The following is a 17,484-nucleotide window of genomic DNA, read 5'->3' as shown; positions in this document are numbered from 1 at the left end:
TGAGCTCTGTTGATGCGGCAGTGTGTCAAATATTTGATAAAGATACCCTTATCACCCGGTGATTTGGCAGACAAGATTTGCCTACCAGTGCTCTTAGTTGCTCTTATTGCAAACTTGTTTTTTTGTACATCTTAACAATGGTTCAGCACATACTTTTTCAGTGAGGTGTAGGATGAACAATTAAATTCACTTCATTTAAGGCTGTAAATCCAGTGGTGAAGCTATCACTGCATGGATAATATTTAGTGTTGTGTGTTGATAAGTTCATATCAGCAGGCATAAACAGTGAGAATGTATCACATTTTGTGAGCTTAAATATTCTGCATACAAACATATTCCTTGTTTGTTCCTGCAGCCGTAAGATCTGATGGAGTAAATGTGTGTGGAAAAGAAAAGTAATGAGTCTCATCAAAGCATTTCTTTAAAAAGATGCTGAATGTACTCAGTTACTTTCTGTTTGATACACTGTCCACCTGCTGCTAGTCCAGAAACCCCCTCACCCAAACTCCCCTCTCCACTCACCCCTCTCCTACCATACACACTCTCCCAGACACACAAACACACACACACACACCTCCACAGCATTAATCCCACCAGGTTGTTGGGTTCTATGGGGGTCAGCGTTTGCCGGACGCAGCTTTTATTTGGGCCCGATTACTTTTGGGCACAGTCATCGCATGGCCTCTGTCGACAGGGATAACGCTTATTGGGGTCGGATTGGAGTCCGCCTCACTGGCTCCATTCATTGGCCCAGGCACAATCATTTAGAACTGGCGGACCTAACACCTAACCCACAGAGCCGGGCCAGCCCAGTCAGCAAATACAACACCACCCCCCCTTTCGTAGTCAGAGGGCAGGGGGAGTAAAATGAGAGAAAGGGTGAGACAAAGAAAGAGACAGAGAGAAGTAGGAGCAAAGGTGGAATGGAGGAGAGAGTGGGAGACATGAGTGAGCAACTCTTGCATGTTGAGAAAGAGGGGCCTATAGAAAAAGAGAGACTGAGTGTGTGAGTGTGTGTGTGTGTGTGTGTGCATGTGTGTGTGCGCGAGTAAAATCAGCTGACTGGTCAGTAGGTCTTTTGAATCAAAGCCATTTCCGCAGCAGCTTTTACATAGTTTGGAGTTTTTGACCCTGATGGCCTCTGCAGCAAAACTGATTTGTCAATGAACTCAGAAGTTTGAGATCCCCGAAAGTGGCTGCAGCCTAAAACTCCTGCCTCGCACCCCCCCCCAATGTCCAGATAACGATCAAAAACTGCATGAGCATAAAAATGTTCATATACCTGACCCAAGGCAAACAAGATACAATGACAAATGCAGCTAGAAAATGTTTCAGCTGGCCTCTGCTGCTCTCTTGTGGTGCAGCTGAAAGATTGTGTTCATTGAGGTAGTAATAAGAGGAAGGACAGTTATCTTTATGCAGCAGTGTGTTTATTTTTCGACACCTGTTTGTCTTGTAGATGTGTATAGAGTGATTGCAGAGTCACTCACTCACTCGATTTTAAAAAAGGAAGCTACTTAGTTCCTCATTTCACTAAAAGGTAAATATAAGATCTTCATACTGTTGCTTTGTAGAACCTATTTAATTTCTGACAGCTAGTATATTTCTGTTATTTAATCATCCAGCTCAGAGTGATGAGACTAAAACATTTGAAGGTGATAGATAGTTGAACTACATCTGACAAGAGACATGCTGGTCGTAGTGAAATGAGCAGATGTGTACAGTGTATGTTTTGGACTAACACAAAGAAAAGAATAAAAGCTTAATTTCTTTCTAAACAGCCAAAAAGTTAAATATACTGCATTTTTTTATTATAATATTGTGTACTTATTATAAGTTTAACATATATATATATATTGTTTTAGCAATGGTTCTATAAATAGTCTTTGTTAGTAGAAGATACTATGAGAAAGTGAATTTTGTGCCTGATGATGGAGCTGTTAAACATAAAGCAAATACTCAGGAAGCGCCTTTAAATGGATCATACCATTAATGCCAACAGGGGGGGACTGATGTTAGCTATTTCCACATCATGATGGTATTTCGCTGATATCTGTTGCACATACAAGGTAAGCGCTAAATTACACATTATTGCCTCATTTGAATTCCTGAAATGTTGTACAATGACACCGATCTGGAGAGTAATGTTTAACGTCGAGAGGTCCCGGAAATCCCTGTATTTACATACACGTACCGGTAGCTTAGCCAGCGCTCGGTTTGGAACCTACAGAGAGCTAATGAACGGAGGAAAACAGATAATAGAGACGTTTAAAAAAGACTTTCAGGTCAAATTAGGGAAGAGTGTGAACTTGGGTCAGACATGTTTGCGACCACGACGAGTGACATCCGGCGTGAGGCCCCTGAAAGCGACCTAAAGCCGCCCGCCACCGCAACAGCGGAATACTGCGCAAAGTTGCAGCGCTGGATGTGGCAGTATTACTGGGGCTACGCCAACTGGCAGAGCTGGCTGACTCTGTCCGCCTTCCCGCCGCCGTGCAGCTTCCATCCACCGGGGACGAGCGCTCAGACACCGGGTACACATGCCGCAACCTCGGGCGGCGGACAGCCGGCTTTTGACGCCGGAAACTGGTACAGCTACCAGTATCCCCTCAGTCTCCCAGCGACCCCGACCCCAGCTTCTGATGCCCGGCCAGCCCAGCAGCAGAATGGGAATCCACCTCAGGCAGGTACGGCTAAGTGTGACAGACGGTTGCCATAGTGATCGGTGGGCTTTATTTTCTATAAGTGTGGTGAGAGGCAGGCTTAAGTAAGTGGCCCTGTGGAAACAGGCTTATATGCTTAGAGGAGTCTGAGTGCTCTGTTAACCTCTGGTAGGTTTCAGCAGACCTGCAACAGCTGGTCACTGATTCGAGGTGATTAGTGTATACATTAGGCACAAATATGTGATATAAAAAGCAACAGCGTCCTCTTTGCATCTGCCTTGCACAGGGCGGGAGTACACCATCCCCTCTCCTCTTCAGAGGTTCCTGGCTGAGACTGTGGACTTCTTCATCCTGTTTTGTGTGAAGGCCACCATCGTGCTGTGGATCATGCATCTGAGTGGTATGAAGTGAGTGAAGCCATTAAACACTGCTCAGTGGAAACAGATCGTTCAAAGTGAAGCGGATAGACAAATGAAGGTGTTGCAAACAGAGTCTAAACGAACCACGCTCCAGTTCCCGGTGATCGTTTTGGTCACAGTAACCAGGCAGTGGTGTGGTTGTGGGCCATTTCTGCAAAAAGCATTTGCATGAAGGAAGAGTTTGCATCATTACTTTAATGCTAAGCTGTTTCAACATTCCCCAGATCTGCCCTCACACAGGCATACTGTGTCTCTCTTTAAAGGGACATTGCCAAATTTATTACCCACTTCATCGTGGAGGAGATCGATGAGAACACGTCCATGGAGGACCTGCAGAAGATGATGGCTGTAGCTCTGGTCTACAGGGTGCTAGTGTGCATCTATGAGGTGAGTCATGTTTTAGGTGATATAGATGAAGTATCATAGCTGATGAAGACCAATGTCAAGCTGAGTACTCATGTTCTGCCAGTTATTGTTATAATTATTGATTAATCTTTTATGTCAAAACAATTGTCAAAAATGCTCATCACAATTCCCCAGAGCCTGAAGAGACACGTGGACATTTCTTCAGCCAACAGTCCAAACCCCCAAAGACTCATTTACATCAGAAATGACAAAGCGAAGCCTCAAATCCTGACATTTAAGAAGCTGGAAGCAGCAAATGTTTGACATTTTTGCTTGAAAACTGATTGAATGGATTCATCAATTATCAAAATAGTTGCCAAGTAATTTTCTTTCAATCAGTTAATCCACTTTGGTTATTAGCGTCAGTCATTTTTAGCTGGATAGAAATCAAACTTAGTAATGGTGTTTGTATTGTTAACTTAGATAGCAAGATCGTGTATCACACTATCGATGTATTGTCCAAAATGAATGTAATGCTGCGTACAGGATTTTCCCAGTTGAATGGAAGCACTCATCAACACATCATCTCTATTCACAGTCAAAAGAAAATACGAAAATACTCCGTAAAAACATTCAGCATTCCCCGTTTTGTCCTTTCACATTCGGTGCCTCGTTGCCACATGCTCTCGTTTAATGAGAAGAGTCACGGTTCATCTGCAACACAACAGTGCTTCCCACAGAGGACACTGATGCAACGTTGCATTCATAGTTGCCTGGGATGAAGTCATGTATCACGTCTCTTGTTCAACTCGCGCATCAGTGGCTTGTTCTCCCAGGTGGGAACCAGCACTGGGACACTCGGGCTCAGACTAACGCCATCTGGCACGTTTTCTTCATTCTGAGCCTTTGACCTTGTTTTTGTAAACCTGAAAATTCAATTTCTTGTCTTTTTACTCCCTCGTGTGACAGCGTGATATCATTAACAAGTTAGCTGTTGTACAATGCATTTTATTAGCATGGTCAGAAGTAGGCGGGTTATTAACAATGTGCTTCTCACCTTTAAGCAAGTGTTTTTTCCTTCTTGGCCAATCAGACAATCTGTATTTGGGGTGCTGGTGGTGCTACACCGGGGAAATTCCTGCTGGGCCTGCGGGTGGTGTCGTGCGACACATCCACTCTGGTCCGACCCAACCGGGTCCTCGTAGTCCCAGCGTCGAATGTTTCCCTCTCTGCGTGAGTGATCACACACTGGATATGTTTCTTTCTGAGTGAGAAGAAGAAACAAAGTATTGATTTTAACGACATATGACATACGCTGTGTTTGGATAATGCTTGTTTGTGCATTTGGAATTGTTGTTGCGTTCCCGCATGTGTGGAGATATTTTGTAAAATGAAGGACAGAAATAAAAAAAAAAAACATCTGTATACGTGTGGTCAAGGTCTAAATCTCAGACCAGGCTCTCTGATAGTCTCTTACACCTTTTGAGCATCTGTGTGGGAATTCTCAATCTAACGTCTTGTTTTGTCTCTTTGTCCTAACTGTCTTAGCTCTACAGTGAGGGCACTGAATAAGAACTTCTCCATCGCCTTCCTCTTTCCCGTCTTCATCACCCTCCTCTTCTTCCAGCACAACAGGACTGTGTACGACATTGTGGCAGGGACCATTGTAGTCCAGCGCCGAGGGGGCAGATAGCCTCTCGTGCAGCTGCAGACTGTCGTACGCTTGGCGTGATAATGGCTGAGTGCTACAGGCCTGTGCGTGCTGGGTGTCTTGAAGATTTGAACCAGTCATTTCGCATCTCCTCACTGGATCAAACACAGACTCACACTGCACTTTAAAATTGGATACATGCAGGTTTGGGCCCGGTACGTTGGAATCGAAAGAATCCAGCTTTACATCTTTTGGTGTAAGTTTTTTTTACCTGCTGAATCAACACACAAGCTGTCGGGAAAGCCTCTGAAGTATTGTGACTTTTGTATGTTGGCTGCTGTCCAGTGTTTCCGCAGACTTTTCCTCATATGATGTGGATCTGAATTTGTTGGCTTTGTGATATGGTTTATTTGTTTTTGCGACGTTTAAAGCCCCTGCGTGTAGAGTTTAAAAACTTGTAACTCTGGCGACCCCCAGTGGCCATACCAGAAAAGACCTCAACATGGCCACCAAATTTCACAGTGATTGTCTACTTTTTTCATCAGAATAATTTTACACATGCCATAATTGCATGAGAGTTATAAACAAAGGGCCTTTTACAGCAGGATTAAACGTGATTGGGCTCTAGAGTTTGCAGCATTTTCTTAAATGCATTGTTCTTTTCTTCAAGGTAATAATGGTGAATCAAATTTTTGGTTTGCTAATAGTTTATTTTGTTCCGTTCTGATTATTTGTAAGAACTCAGACTGAGGAAGAATAACAGCAGGCTTATTTGTATCCATTCTCTGTGCCTATGGATATTTTAATGTGATGTTTTGCTATCTTTCGGCCATGGTCAAATGTAACAATAACTTTTGCCTCCAGTGTGTGAGGTTCAAACACAGGAAATGTTAAATGTTTGTGAATTCCCTGCTCATTTTTTTTGTCTTTAGACTTGTAATTCTCAGGGCAGTACCACTGATTGTCTGATTACTGAACACCACTGCTCATGTCAGATTATTAGTTATGCACATTGTAAAACTCTTCTGGTATTAAAAATTATAAATGATTAATTCACATACTATAATGCTGGTTCAGCAGTCTACTGTAGAGTTTGCACAGTATGGCCACTTACACCGATCAACCACAACATTAAAAGCACCGACAGGAAACATGGATGTTGCTTTGATATACACCACCTACCTAAACACCCTCTAATGGCAGCGGTATTCCCTGCAGGATAATGCACCCTGCAACTTTCCCAAAATTGCTCAGGAATAGTTTGAGGATCATGACAAAGAGTTCCCCTGATCTCAGTCCAATCGAGTGTCTGTGGGAGGTGCTGGAACAGGTGGAGGCCCCACCTCACAGGGGAATTTAATGGAGCAGGAACCTACACAATAATAGGCAGGTGGTTTTAATGTTGTAACTCGGTGTATTTAATTGAATTTTGGAATCAGATGAATTTTTTTGCGCTGTGCTAAGCAAGTACACTCATGCTGAATGCCAAACACACGCAGTCAATCAGGAAGACGAAGAAGAAAAAGGATAAAAATTGACAATGACTTATTTATCAACAATATTATCAAATATCTCATTGGCAGCGCTGAAAGGCAGCTCCTGATTTGTCCACTCTGGTATTAAATTGATGACCACTGGATGTTGTGTACTTGTTGAGCCGTGCACAATTTATGCAAAATCTTAAAGCTGCAGTCAGATTTGATTCATGCTCTCAAATATCCATGTCTTCACATTTGAAAGAAAAACTAATTCACATAGTTTTCTAGCTGCCTTGTGCATGATATTTGAATTTACCAGTCAATTTGCGACAAACCCTAAATGAAAAGACTTGCTGCTGATCGAGCATTTAGAGCATGACACTGATTAAATGCTGGGGAAGTGGCTGAAGATGATTAAACAAAAGATTCCACACAATCCGCTTCTTCTTTTAGATTCTCGATGACGTTTCTGCTCTTGCTGGAATGAAATTTTAATTGGTGTCCTTGATCCAAAGGCGGTGCAGCATCATTGAAGGGGGGGGCATGTTTCTTGACAGCCTAGTTCTGCACAGCTCTTGAGCAAAGGGCTGCAGCTGTGCATGGAGGAAACGTTCGAGTGCTGAGATGCTAAGTGTCTGATCACAGTGCAGTGTCTAGTAACTACTGAGTAAGTTTAAAACATAAGGGAAGGGCCAATTATTATCTATGGGTCAAAGTTGAGGCAGTTTCAGAGTTCAAAGAGTAAAAACGGCTGATTTAGCTAAATAAAGTTTGAACAGGATTTTCAGAATACATTAAGAAATCAATTTTCTTTGTCCCATGCCTGAGCATGTGGGTGATTGAGCTACTGTGCTATAGGAAGCCAGGATTACAGGGATTATTTTTTCCTTAAGGACCTGTAAAGGACATTACACGCTCTGGTACAACAGGCACGTGGTATGCACCTTAATGTCAACATTTGGCTTTAAACTGAAAACAGACCAACTTCCTGCTAGGGATCGTGACAAAAGTCATCCAAACTGCATCGTCAGGATGTCAATAAATCTACAGTAGCAATAATGTCTGCTGCTTGTCTTTCATGTACGCTCCCAAGTCACAGTTTTGCTCTTTTCACATTAAAGAGAAGAGAATTTCATATAGATGTTAAATGTCTTCATTTGGGAAGTTGCATCTTTTGGCATGAGTTGCCAAACCACTCATTGCCACATGAGGGCGACGTTGGACAACACAGACACAATACACAATACATGCTGTAGCCCAGATACAGTAGATTGAAAGAGACTGCAGAAACAGGATGTTGGCATTATTTTCAAAAATGCCTGTATGGAGAAGTAAAAAAGCATGACCTGTGTTTTCAAACTGACAAAAACCACATGCTGATGCCCAAACATATATTTTCTGCAGTAGCTGCCTTCGACCTGTCTGTCAGTCACTTCACAGCTCCTGTCCTTCAGCGTCTTGTCCGGTACGTCTCAAACGTGAGTCTTGGCAGCTAATGATTGCACACTGTCAGACATCCCTTTTAACCCTCAGACAGCGTTTGTGACATCTCCAGCCATACAGGAGTTGCTGACATCTGCAAACTCACTCCTGGAGCAAAGATATCATTAGGCCACAGGTCACGCAAGGTTGTTCACTCTGATATACAATGATGCAACTTACTGACAATGCTTTACTAGTGTGAGTACTTCACTTTATTAATTACATGTTGCACAGGGATTGTGGGGCTCAGCCTGTTACAGAGGTGTGCATCATATCAGCATTTTATGATTGTGCATGTGCTTTTGTAAAGTTGGAGAAGTTGATTTTATGTTCTAACTTGTGTTACTTTTTCAACTTTTAACATCGATGTTCCTCTGGAAAATACATTTTTTATGACCAAATAAGCAACATCAAAGTAAAGAAAACATCTTAGTTATTATTTATTAAGAAATTAAGATCAGAATCAGATTTCGTTTGATAGAGACGAAACAACCCGCCTGTTATCGTCGGATTCTGGTTGAAATGGTGCTAAATAATTTTTGGCGAGTTTTTTTTACAGAGCCTCGCCTGTTTGAAACCAGTGAGAAGAGTTCAGAGAAAATAGAAGCACAGAAAAGTCTCATGTGAAATAACCAAAACTGTTCTAACTTTGGCAGAAAACTGTGTGCTCGTATACAGCAGTATCCCATCACTTCTAAGCTGACTGAGAAACAGTTTGAGTGCCCTTAAGGAGTGAGAAACCAGGTGAGTTAGTGCCTCCAGATAAACCGTTATATGGTAAAATTGACCTTACATGCTATTTTTTATGGTATTGCCGCTGTACTGACTCCTCTTACATGTAAACAAACCTTTGGTGTTTGATTAAAGCAGCTACAAGGACTTTTTAAAGGTCCACTGTGTGCAATGCAGAGGCATGTAGCGGTGAGGTTGCAGAAACACTACCGCTTTGGACCACAGGGGCCGCCAAAATCAACAAAAGTGAAAGTTACTTGCAGTTGTTTTAAAGGTTTAAGATAATTAACGGGGTTACTCATATGTTATTCAGAGACAATTCATTCAGGTAACACAACTAATGCATAACTTCAGTTCGACAAATTTTTTAGATCTCCAGTGCTAAAGTGCTGTGGAGCTGAATTTTTATGAGCTGTGTTCATGTAAGATTAGCCGGGGGCATATTTTGTCTTAGGTCCCAGTAGGAAGACACAGCGTTCATTTGGCTCTCCTCAGAATGGTAGGTTTTTAAATAGCAACCATTAATCCTTATGAATTAGTAATTATCACCAGTCTCTCGCCAAGTTTCTCACTCCAACGTGCACACACGAAACAAAATACACAAATCAAAGCGACCATTCAAGACATTTTTTGCTCGCCTCAGTCTTTCAAATTGACTCTCCTGAGCTGTGTGTGTGTGTGTCACGCTGCTGTCACGGCAGCCTGGGTTTACCTTGTTGTCTTTATCTGTACATTTCATCTGTGTCCTCCCTTTTTCCTTCTGAATTCTTCCCTCTGGGGATCAGTAGATCATCACGGAGTTTGCACCTACGCCCACATGTGTGGTCTCATGCCAGCGAGGAATGGTTGAACATATGTAAATTGCCAGTCTGAATTATAAATGTCTAACATCCTCCATAAATTTGGAGCTTGTAGAACTTAGACATGAGTAAAAAAAAAAAAAAGTGCTAAACTCCATAAATGGCTTTGAGGCAGTGAGAAAATTAGCTTTCTGTTGTATAATCTCTGTGCGTAGAAAAAACTATCCAAACATTTTGTCAGCCATTGTGCATGATTTTAAAAGTTCATCACAGCATTTTGTCCTTCAGTAGCAAGTTTTTGTGCTGAGAGTCATGAGTTGTTCTCTGTGCCAGGGAACTGAGAGTGGCTTAGCAATAATTACGCCTCGAGTGGCTCTAATACAAATTTCACAGGGAGACAGAGTGGAGAGAAACCAACAGAAAGTGTGAGACACAGAAAGGGATTAAGAGAGAGACAAAAGCCCAAGAGGAAGGAATGGATTGGAAGAGGGAGCTGAAAATGGGAAGAGAAGTGGAGGGAAAAAAGAAAGGGAGGAAGAGGGGAAGAATGAGAGGGAGTGAGTGTGAGCGGCTGAGGGACACCATGCTTGAAAATTCTCTCTGATCTTTGAGCCGTGGGACCAGAGGCGATGGAATACCCCGCAGAACTCTATTAAAATTCATCCAGCCTCGCTAAAGCTCTCAGTTATTATACAAGAGATGCCCTGCACAGCTCAGCTTTCTCTGTTTGCTCTCTGTCGCATGCACACAGCGCACGGGCAAAGACGAAAGGCAAGCAGATGCACACACACACACACACACACACAGAACCAAAGTCGTCTTCACTGATAGACGAAGGGGGAAACTTGAGGACAATGCTTTTGAACTTTACTTCATACAGTAATATACAACTTTAAAACTTCATCAGAACTGAGTGGTGAAGGTATGTAGGTTTTAAGGCCTTAAATGGGGTTTTAGCAAATATCACTCAGTCCAATTTGACCACTTTGGAAAAATCAAGTTTTTTTTTTTTTTAAGACTTTTTGTGGCATTTCTGCTTTATTTTGATAGAGACCTAAAGGCAGGGGAGACAGAGGGGACAACATGCTTCAAAGGGCCACTGCAGTAAGGAGTCAGCCTTGATGCATTGCACACAGTCTACCAGGTGAGCTACCGCACCGCCCCAATCAACATTTTTTTGAGAAGAATATTGTTTTGTACGGAAATTAAAGCTACACTGACTGATTATCTGGCCACTTCTTTACACATCAGCAGTGACGGAGCAATAATGTGAGTCATTTGGAAGTCCAAAGTTCACTCTTTTGGTCTCCACCAACACCAGAGGGAAATATCTGGCCCTTTAGCTGCTAAATGCTCCAGTATGATCACCAGCTAGTGGCTAACTGCGTCTGTTTGCCATTTGGAGCTGAGCAGGTAGTGTACAGTGAGCTTTTTACTAAAAACACCTGCTGCAGCAATACGATGGACCAGGGTGAAGCAAAACAATCAGGTTGCAGGTCGGACAGCTGAACAGCTTGCTTTTAAGTGCTGTTGTGGAGAGCAGATTCATCGCTATGGGCAACGCTTTTCATATCATCTTTTGAGCAGAGTATTTTTTTGTGGGAAAATTCTACCTGTGTTGCCTCCTTTTTGTCCACTTGGGGGCAGCAGAAACAAGCTATAAACCCAACAGTTGCATATTATCAACTATCATCACCTCTGCTGCTATGGTGTTGATATAGCAAACTCGTTAGCAAACAGTAGTAGTTGTTGTTGTTGTAGTTGCAGATGTACATGGCTATCCCTTGCAGTTGAGGTTGATGGATATTGTTCCACTGATTTTTGTCAGATGACATAAACAACAAATGTGGTACAACACTACTTATCATTTGACTCTGCCCAACCTACAAATTTCGCTGCCACAGTAAGTTCTTCTCCAGATTTGGTGTATTCAATTGGCTGCAATCTGCAACATCGCCATTAGATGCCACTAAATTTTACACATTGGTCCTTTAACAAGGCTCCTTCACATCTTTACTACTACAACAGCTTCCGCAACCTCTCATACCAGGGAGTGAAGACTAAGTGAGTTTAACTGGAAAAACCTGTGTCAGTATTAACTTAACTCACGCCTGCCTTGTGCTTCATTTGATTCTGGCTGGAAGTGAACTGAGCGAAGTTTACACAGGCCTGCATGCATATTTGTCACTCACCTCTTACAACTCTGTCACTACTGAGCTTTCAGTCTGACTCAATAGATTGAAACTTCATGGAGGCTCCACCCTGACAGAACCTCATTCCTGGCCTTTGGATGCCTTCCTAGACTGCACGGGGCCAAGTTACCTCCTGGGGAGCAGCAACAACTGGTCTTTGTGTTTTGTGTTTGTTCTCGTGGTTTTTGCATGTCTGCATGCCTGAGGCTGTACATGATTTGTGTATCACTGATGGAACCCAGTGTGTGAATTTGTGTGGCGATGTCTAGTTCACTTGGTATCCTTACGTTTTGACTGCCGCTGCAGGCTGAGCTGCAGGACCACGATTGTTTGACTGACTGATTTACTGCATGGTGAGAAAGATCAGGGGAGCGGGAGGGGGAAGAAGGAAAACAGCATGTGCTTAAAATTCATATAAGGGAGGAGGATTTGTGCGAAAACAGTAATAATAAAGAGTCTGAGTGGTCAGAGGAGAGAGGACGGTGGAGCTGGGGAAGGTAATAGAGCGAGAAGGAGAGCAAATATGAGAGCTAATAGGAGTATAAGCAATTAGGACACAACAGAAACCTCCCTTGTGAAGCGAACGCCGGATTACATTCCATTAACAGGCAGTTGTGTCTGTGTTTAGACAAACTCAGCCGTTCTCCGTATTACCCAGCAGAGGGAGTTCCCTTTGAATTTGCTGTCTGTGTCCTGGCTCCCTAGAGCAGGCCGTTCATTGGTTCTCAATAGCCCCGGTGTCGGAGGCAGCTCAGCCAATCGGCGCGCTTCTGGGCCACAAACATCTGAAGTAGTAATAATGTGGAATGTGCTGGCTCGGCATGAGCTGTCAACCAGAGCATGTAGTACTATACTATATGCGGATAGAGGGAGGAGACAAGTAGAGCGGAGGAGGAAGTGGTAAGCACTCGATGACAGAGCAGTAGTCTTATTGTGCAGTGTGTTAATGTGTGTGTGTGTGTGTGCGTGTAAAAAGCAGTACTGTCAGCTGTTCTACGTTGCTTAACATCCAGAAATGTGCCCCACCCTCTGAGCCTCTCCCTCTTGTGAGTTCATTATATTCTCACATGTACTTTCTCACACACGCATGAACAAATAAAGCAATTGTTTATCTTTATATAATGTATATATATACAGAGTAAGATTGGCAATCAAAGGAGTGATCCAGTTTTAAAAGGTACTGCAGGAAGACAAATAGTATTTTGTATAGTTACAGTATGAAAAGGATTTGTGGAAGTTCAAGTATGGGTTTGCAATGTTTTTGTGTGTGTGTGTGTGTATGTGTGAGAACATACTGAACATACAGTCCTGAGTCGTGCATTTAATCCCTTGCCAGGGTGAAACAGAGCCTTCGTGTCCTCTGTGAGGCTGTGTTGATGCATGGAAGTTTCAGGCTCCAGGCTCCGACAGCCAGCAGTGACCCAGGATTAGTGCCTCTCCAGTGGGGGGCCTCAGCAGACCCACCACCTGGTTCCCCCTGGTGGAGGTATGTACTGTATGCTAGTGAGTCCCACAGACTTACAGATCTAAAATAATCTGCTGCTGGTGTAGGTGCACTGTATGCCCATATGTGTACACGCATATGTCTGCAGACGGATAGCATTTATGAGTGCGATTGTGTGTGCCTTAAGTGGTTGGAGGAGGTGAGTGGGAGGAATATAAGAACACAGAAGCGGATCAGAAAGCATGAAAGGTGAAAAGAATGAAAAGGGACAGAGGAAGCATGGAGGTTGAGTACGAATTTGTTATTTAACCCACAAATGATGTAACATAAACATCCTTGTATTCTTGTATCTCCAGGACAGATTGAAAGATTTAGGGTTGGTTTTATTTAGTCTCAAAAGATATACTCGCATGCTGAAAAACATATTATTAAAAGTAACATACAGTGTGTACGGTAATCGTGTTGTGTTTTGGTGTGTGTTTATATGGGGGGGAATCAGAGAAATCCCATCCCAGATGGCGGAGTAACAATCTGATGGGTCATAATCTGGCCTGCTGACTGACAACATGTGTTATTGCAGGGTCAGCTACTGGTGTCCACTATTAATAGAATGGAGAGCAAGCACACACACGCACACACACACACACACACAACAGATGCACGCATGCATAACTGCACACAGATCAAGATGTCTGTGCACAGAACAGGACAGTTCTAACACAGGTTTACTTTAACGATTTACTTCTATAAAAAACATAAAGCTGGCAAAGTCACATGTAGGGTTTCACTTGCAAATAAAGCCATAGAGCTGCGAATAGTGATAATGAAAAATTAAATGAATGCACACGGGTTTTCAAGGGGTATTATTGTCCTTGTTCTACCAGAAGGAAGTGTGTGTCCGAAAATTTCCATCTAAATGAACTCTAAACTGCTGCCAGTGCTGCGCAGATGTTTTCACTATTTTAGCCTTTATATTTCACAATTTCCTGTTTGCCCTTTGCACAGCTACATGTGACAGTAATTCAATTTAGTTTCACTCACAATGTCTCCTGACCTCCATCAACCAGAGTTTGGGCTCTTTTTTTTTTTTTGCTCCTGTGTTTCCTGTCACACTTCATTAATTTCAGGACACACGTTTTACAACACGGAAAGTCGGGCTTCACAATCCATAACGTGATACATCCTTTCATAATCAGCTGTTGTACAAGGAGGATGTTGAGCGTGTGGTGAAATGTGTCTTTGTCCAAGTTGCGTACATTTGATAATTTAGCCATGTTCACAGGCAACATGCATGGAGTGCATCGCCACAGATATTTATAGTGCTTGGAAAACCCTTCCTTTTTCCACTGTAAATGAGTCATGTAGCACACTCAGACACACACACACACACACATACACATACACACACGCACAGAAGAGGAAACCATCAGCTGCAATGCATGACTCAAATACGCATGGAAAGCCAGTCAGTGTTAGCCTCTGTAAAGTTGTGGGGGCATTTGTAGGACAAAGTACATTCAGCTTTGTATGAAATAAAGCTGGAAACCAGCTAATGATCCACAGTCAGGCATGAGATGTGTTAAAGCTAGTACACATAAATAATATGCCTGCATAACTGAAAATCCAGAGAAATAGGAAATTAAAGAGGAAGCGATCTATAAATAAAGATTAAAGGTTGTTTGAATAGAAGAGGAGAACAGACAGAAAACACTGCAAAAATAGCAAACATTTGAATCCCTTTGAATTTTCTGCAACAGTTAAGTCTTATATCTCTTTGAAATCCTTATTTGTATCAATGTTAATCTACAAGTGTCATGCCTGTCTGTTAATTAACTCAGTATCCTTGTATGAGGATATAATTCATATTTCATTAATCCATTCATCCGGGGCTGAATTAACAATCTAGCAAGTACGCTATGTGAAATTAAATGTGGAAAAATGGTAAATATATACTTTTGCATTCATGGCTGCGCCTATCTGTGTTTCCGTTATTATTTGAGAGGTAATGGTCCAGCTTGTCTGTCAGTATTAGCCTCTGGTTAATTGTTACATTAGACTTGGAGTACTAATGCCTGCAGTGCAATGTTACTCTTAGATCTCATTTTACAGTAGAACCTGAAGCACAGGTGTATGTTGAATGTAAATAATTACCATGTCACAAAAATGTAAGTACCATATTACACTCAAATTAACCAGTAAACATTTACAAGCATGGGAGATGATTGCTACACTGTATGTAAGTGGAAACATTTTCAAACATTCGCCAAGTCCACACTCCTCCATGCACAGATAACACATAAGAACATATAATCCCATGCAAACATGAAGGTTCACTGTAATCCAGCATAAACAAACAGTGAGAACACACGCAGCACTTTCACACTGGGACTCTCGCTCACTGAGAGAGCTCCTCTCCGCCTCTGACGATGACCACACAAGCAGAGACACGCAGAGAGACGCAACGATAAAGATTAGTTGATGGCGTTGCTGAGTTTGTAGAAGCAGAACGTTATCGGGCCTCTTGTGGCCGGGCGTCTGGGGAAGCAGCGTGTTGATGAGGCAGCATCTTTATTGATTTGAGTTTTTTAAAAGGCCTTTGAAACGGAGCGTCTAGACGATCCGGCCCGGCAGATGTTCATGTCGAAGTGCACTTGAAGAACACGGCAGCCAGATACTCTCGGTGGCAGAATGAAAGGGTGGGGGAGATTATATAACAGATAAAGTGGCTTTTTTAACAAGTTTACATCACAGTCAGGCATTTGCATTTCACTGTAACAAGCACAATGTCAAGACTTACTGCTGAATTAGACTACTAGTACATGGTTCTTGTTCAGCTGAACACATTGAACTGAATGTATTCACATACCTGGGGAGGTGGAAGAGTAGAAGCACTTTAAAACCTGCACTGACTGCAGTGAATGACAATAGCTGATATTAGAGAACATAACCAGAAATACATTTTTAAGGAAAGTTACAGGAAGGCAAACAAAGAATATGAATTGCAAAGACATGCCATATTTTTTTGTTTGATATTGAATTATTTGATATTTTAGAAAATATTCATTCACTTTCTTGTCAAGTAAGATGAGAAGATCGTTGCTTGTTCATGTCTTTGTGGTAATTTTAAATATGTAGCTAAAGACTGTTAGCTTAGCTTACCTTAGCATGGCAGAAAGACTGGAAACAGCTAGCCCGGCTGTGTCCAAAGTTAATAAAATCCACTCCCACCTCTACAGCTCATTGATTAACATGGTTTAACTCATTTTTTAATGCACACAAAAATGTAAAGGATCGGTAGCTTCCTGAGCCTCTATTGATTTTATTTTGTCCTCCAAATTTGTAGACGTGTGTGATTCTATGCTATTCCTCCCATAATGTTAAATAAACTCAGATAAAGCTTTAGAGCATTCAATGGTTCGCAACTGGACCTCGTCAGTTTGTCTTAGAAGACGTTTCGCCTCTCATCCGAGCAGGCTTCATCAGTTCGTACGCAACCAGACTAGATAGGACAGCTCTAGTCCAATGCAATGGTGTTAGGTTCAAGTATTTATCCCCTGAGTGAGACCAACCCACAAAAAACAAGAATGGTATCACTCTATTGTGAGGCAAACGATCCCCACCCCGCCTTAATGGGGGGGTGGGGATAGTCTCTTGGACTAGAGCTGTCCTATCTAGTCTGGTTGCGTACGAACTGATGACGCCTGCTCGGATGAGAGGCGAAACGTCTTCTAAGACAAACTGACGAGGTCCAGTTGCGAACCATTGAATGCTCTAAAGCTTACAATGACCTGGATGAATGAGAATATTCACAGGCAAACTCAGATAAACTTTTAATCCACATATCAATCCTCACAAAAACATTAAGGGCCAACCCTCAAGTGTATTATATCTCTAAGAGAGGTGTGAAGAGGCAAAATCAACCTCAACAGGCAATGTAGAGAGAAGAAAGGCAGAGATAGAGAGAGGTGGCAGGAGGGCTTCAGAGACACAGAGGTGGGACACAGCGGAAGGTACTAATGATGGTGGTCAGAGGGTGAAGCCACATAAGCAGTATCGATTGATGACTACAACGCATTGTAATCAATGCATGTGGTAAGACAGGGCGTTTGCAGCAGTCTGCTGTCCTCCTGCTCCACTTGCCCTCTAACAACGTTTGCAATAACATTGATAAGATTGTTTTCATTATCAATGAATCTGTTGATTATTTGTTTTTGAAGTAGATTTAGTAATGTCAGAATATAGTGAAATAGTGGGGCATATCTTTGAATTAGGTGTTTT

At 42.4% G+C, this 17,484-nt stretch overlaps 1 protein-coding gene across 1 annotated transcript; it reads left to right on the top strand.

Moving 5' to 3' along the window:
• The first annotated feature begins 2,210 nt into the window (after positions 1 to 2,210).
• On the top strand, positions 2,211 to 6,961 carry fam8a1a (family with sequence similarity 8 member A1a). The gene is made up of 5 exons (XM_041955742.1): positions 2,211 to 2,687; positions 2,950 to 3,070; positions 3,346 to 3,469; positions 4,521 to 4,660; positions 4,976 to 6,961. Exons 1-5 carry the CDS (start codon positions 2,321 to 2,323, stop codon positions 5,118 to 5,120), a joined length of 897 nt encoding a protein of 298 aa, XP_041811676.1. The 5' UTR covers positions 2,211 to 2,320; the 3' UTR covers positions 5,121 to 6,961.
• The last annotated feature ends 10,523 nt before the right edge of the window (positions 6,962 to 17,484 follow it).

This window comes from Chelmon rostratus, chromosome 16 (genome assembly GCF_017976325.1).
Source record: "Chelmon rostratus isolate fCheRos1 chromosome 16, fCheRos1.pri, whole genome shotgun sequence".
Classification (NCBI taxonomy): Eukaryota; Metazoa; Chordata; class Actinopteri; order Chaetodontiformes; family Chaetodontidae; genus Chelmon; species Chelmon rostratus.
Note: the sequence above shows the minus strand (reverse complement) of the source record. Positions and strands in the feature narration are given on the sequence as shown.

What these genes read in the sequence shown, in the direction of transcription:
- fam8a1a (XM_041955742.1), top strand. Translation starts at nt 2,321, where the DNA reads ATGTTTGCGACCACGACGAGTGACATCCGGCGTGAGGCCCCTGAAAGC. An exon ending in ATGCATCTGAGTGGTATGAA is followed by an intron (nt 3,071 to 3,345) that starts GTGAGTGAAGCC and finishes CTCTCTTTAAAG; the next exon opens with GGACATTGCCAAATTTATTA. An exon ending in TGCTAGTGTGCATCTATGAG is followed by an intron (nt 3,470 to 4,520) that starts GTGAGTCATGTT and finishes TTGGCCAATCAG; the next exon opens with ACAATCTGTATTTGGGGTGC.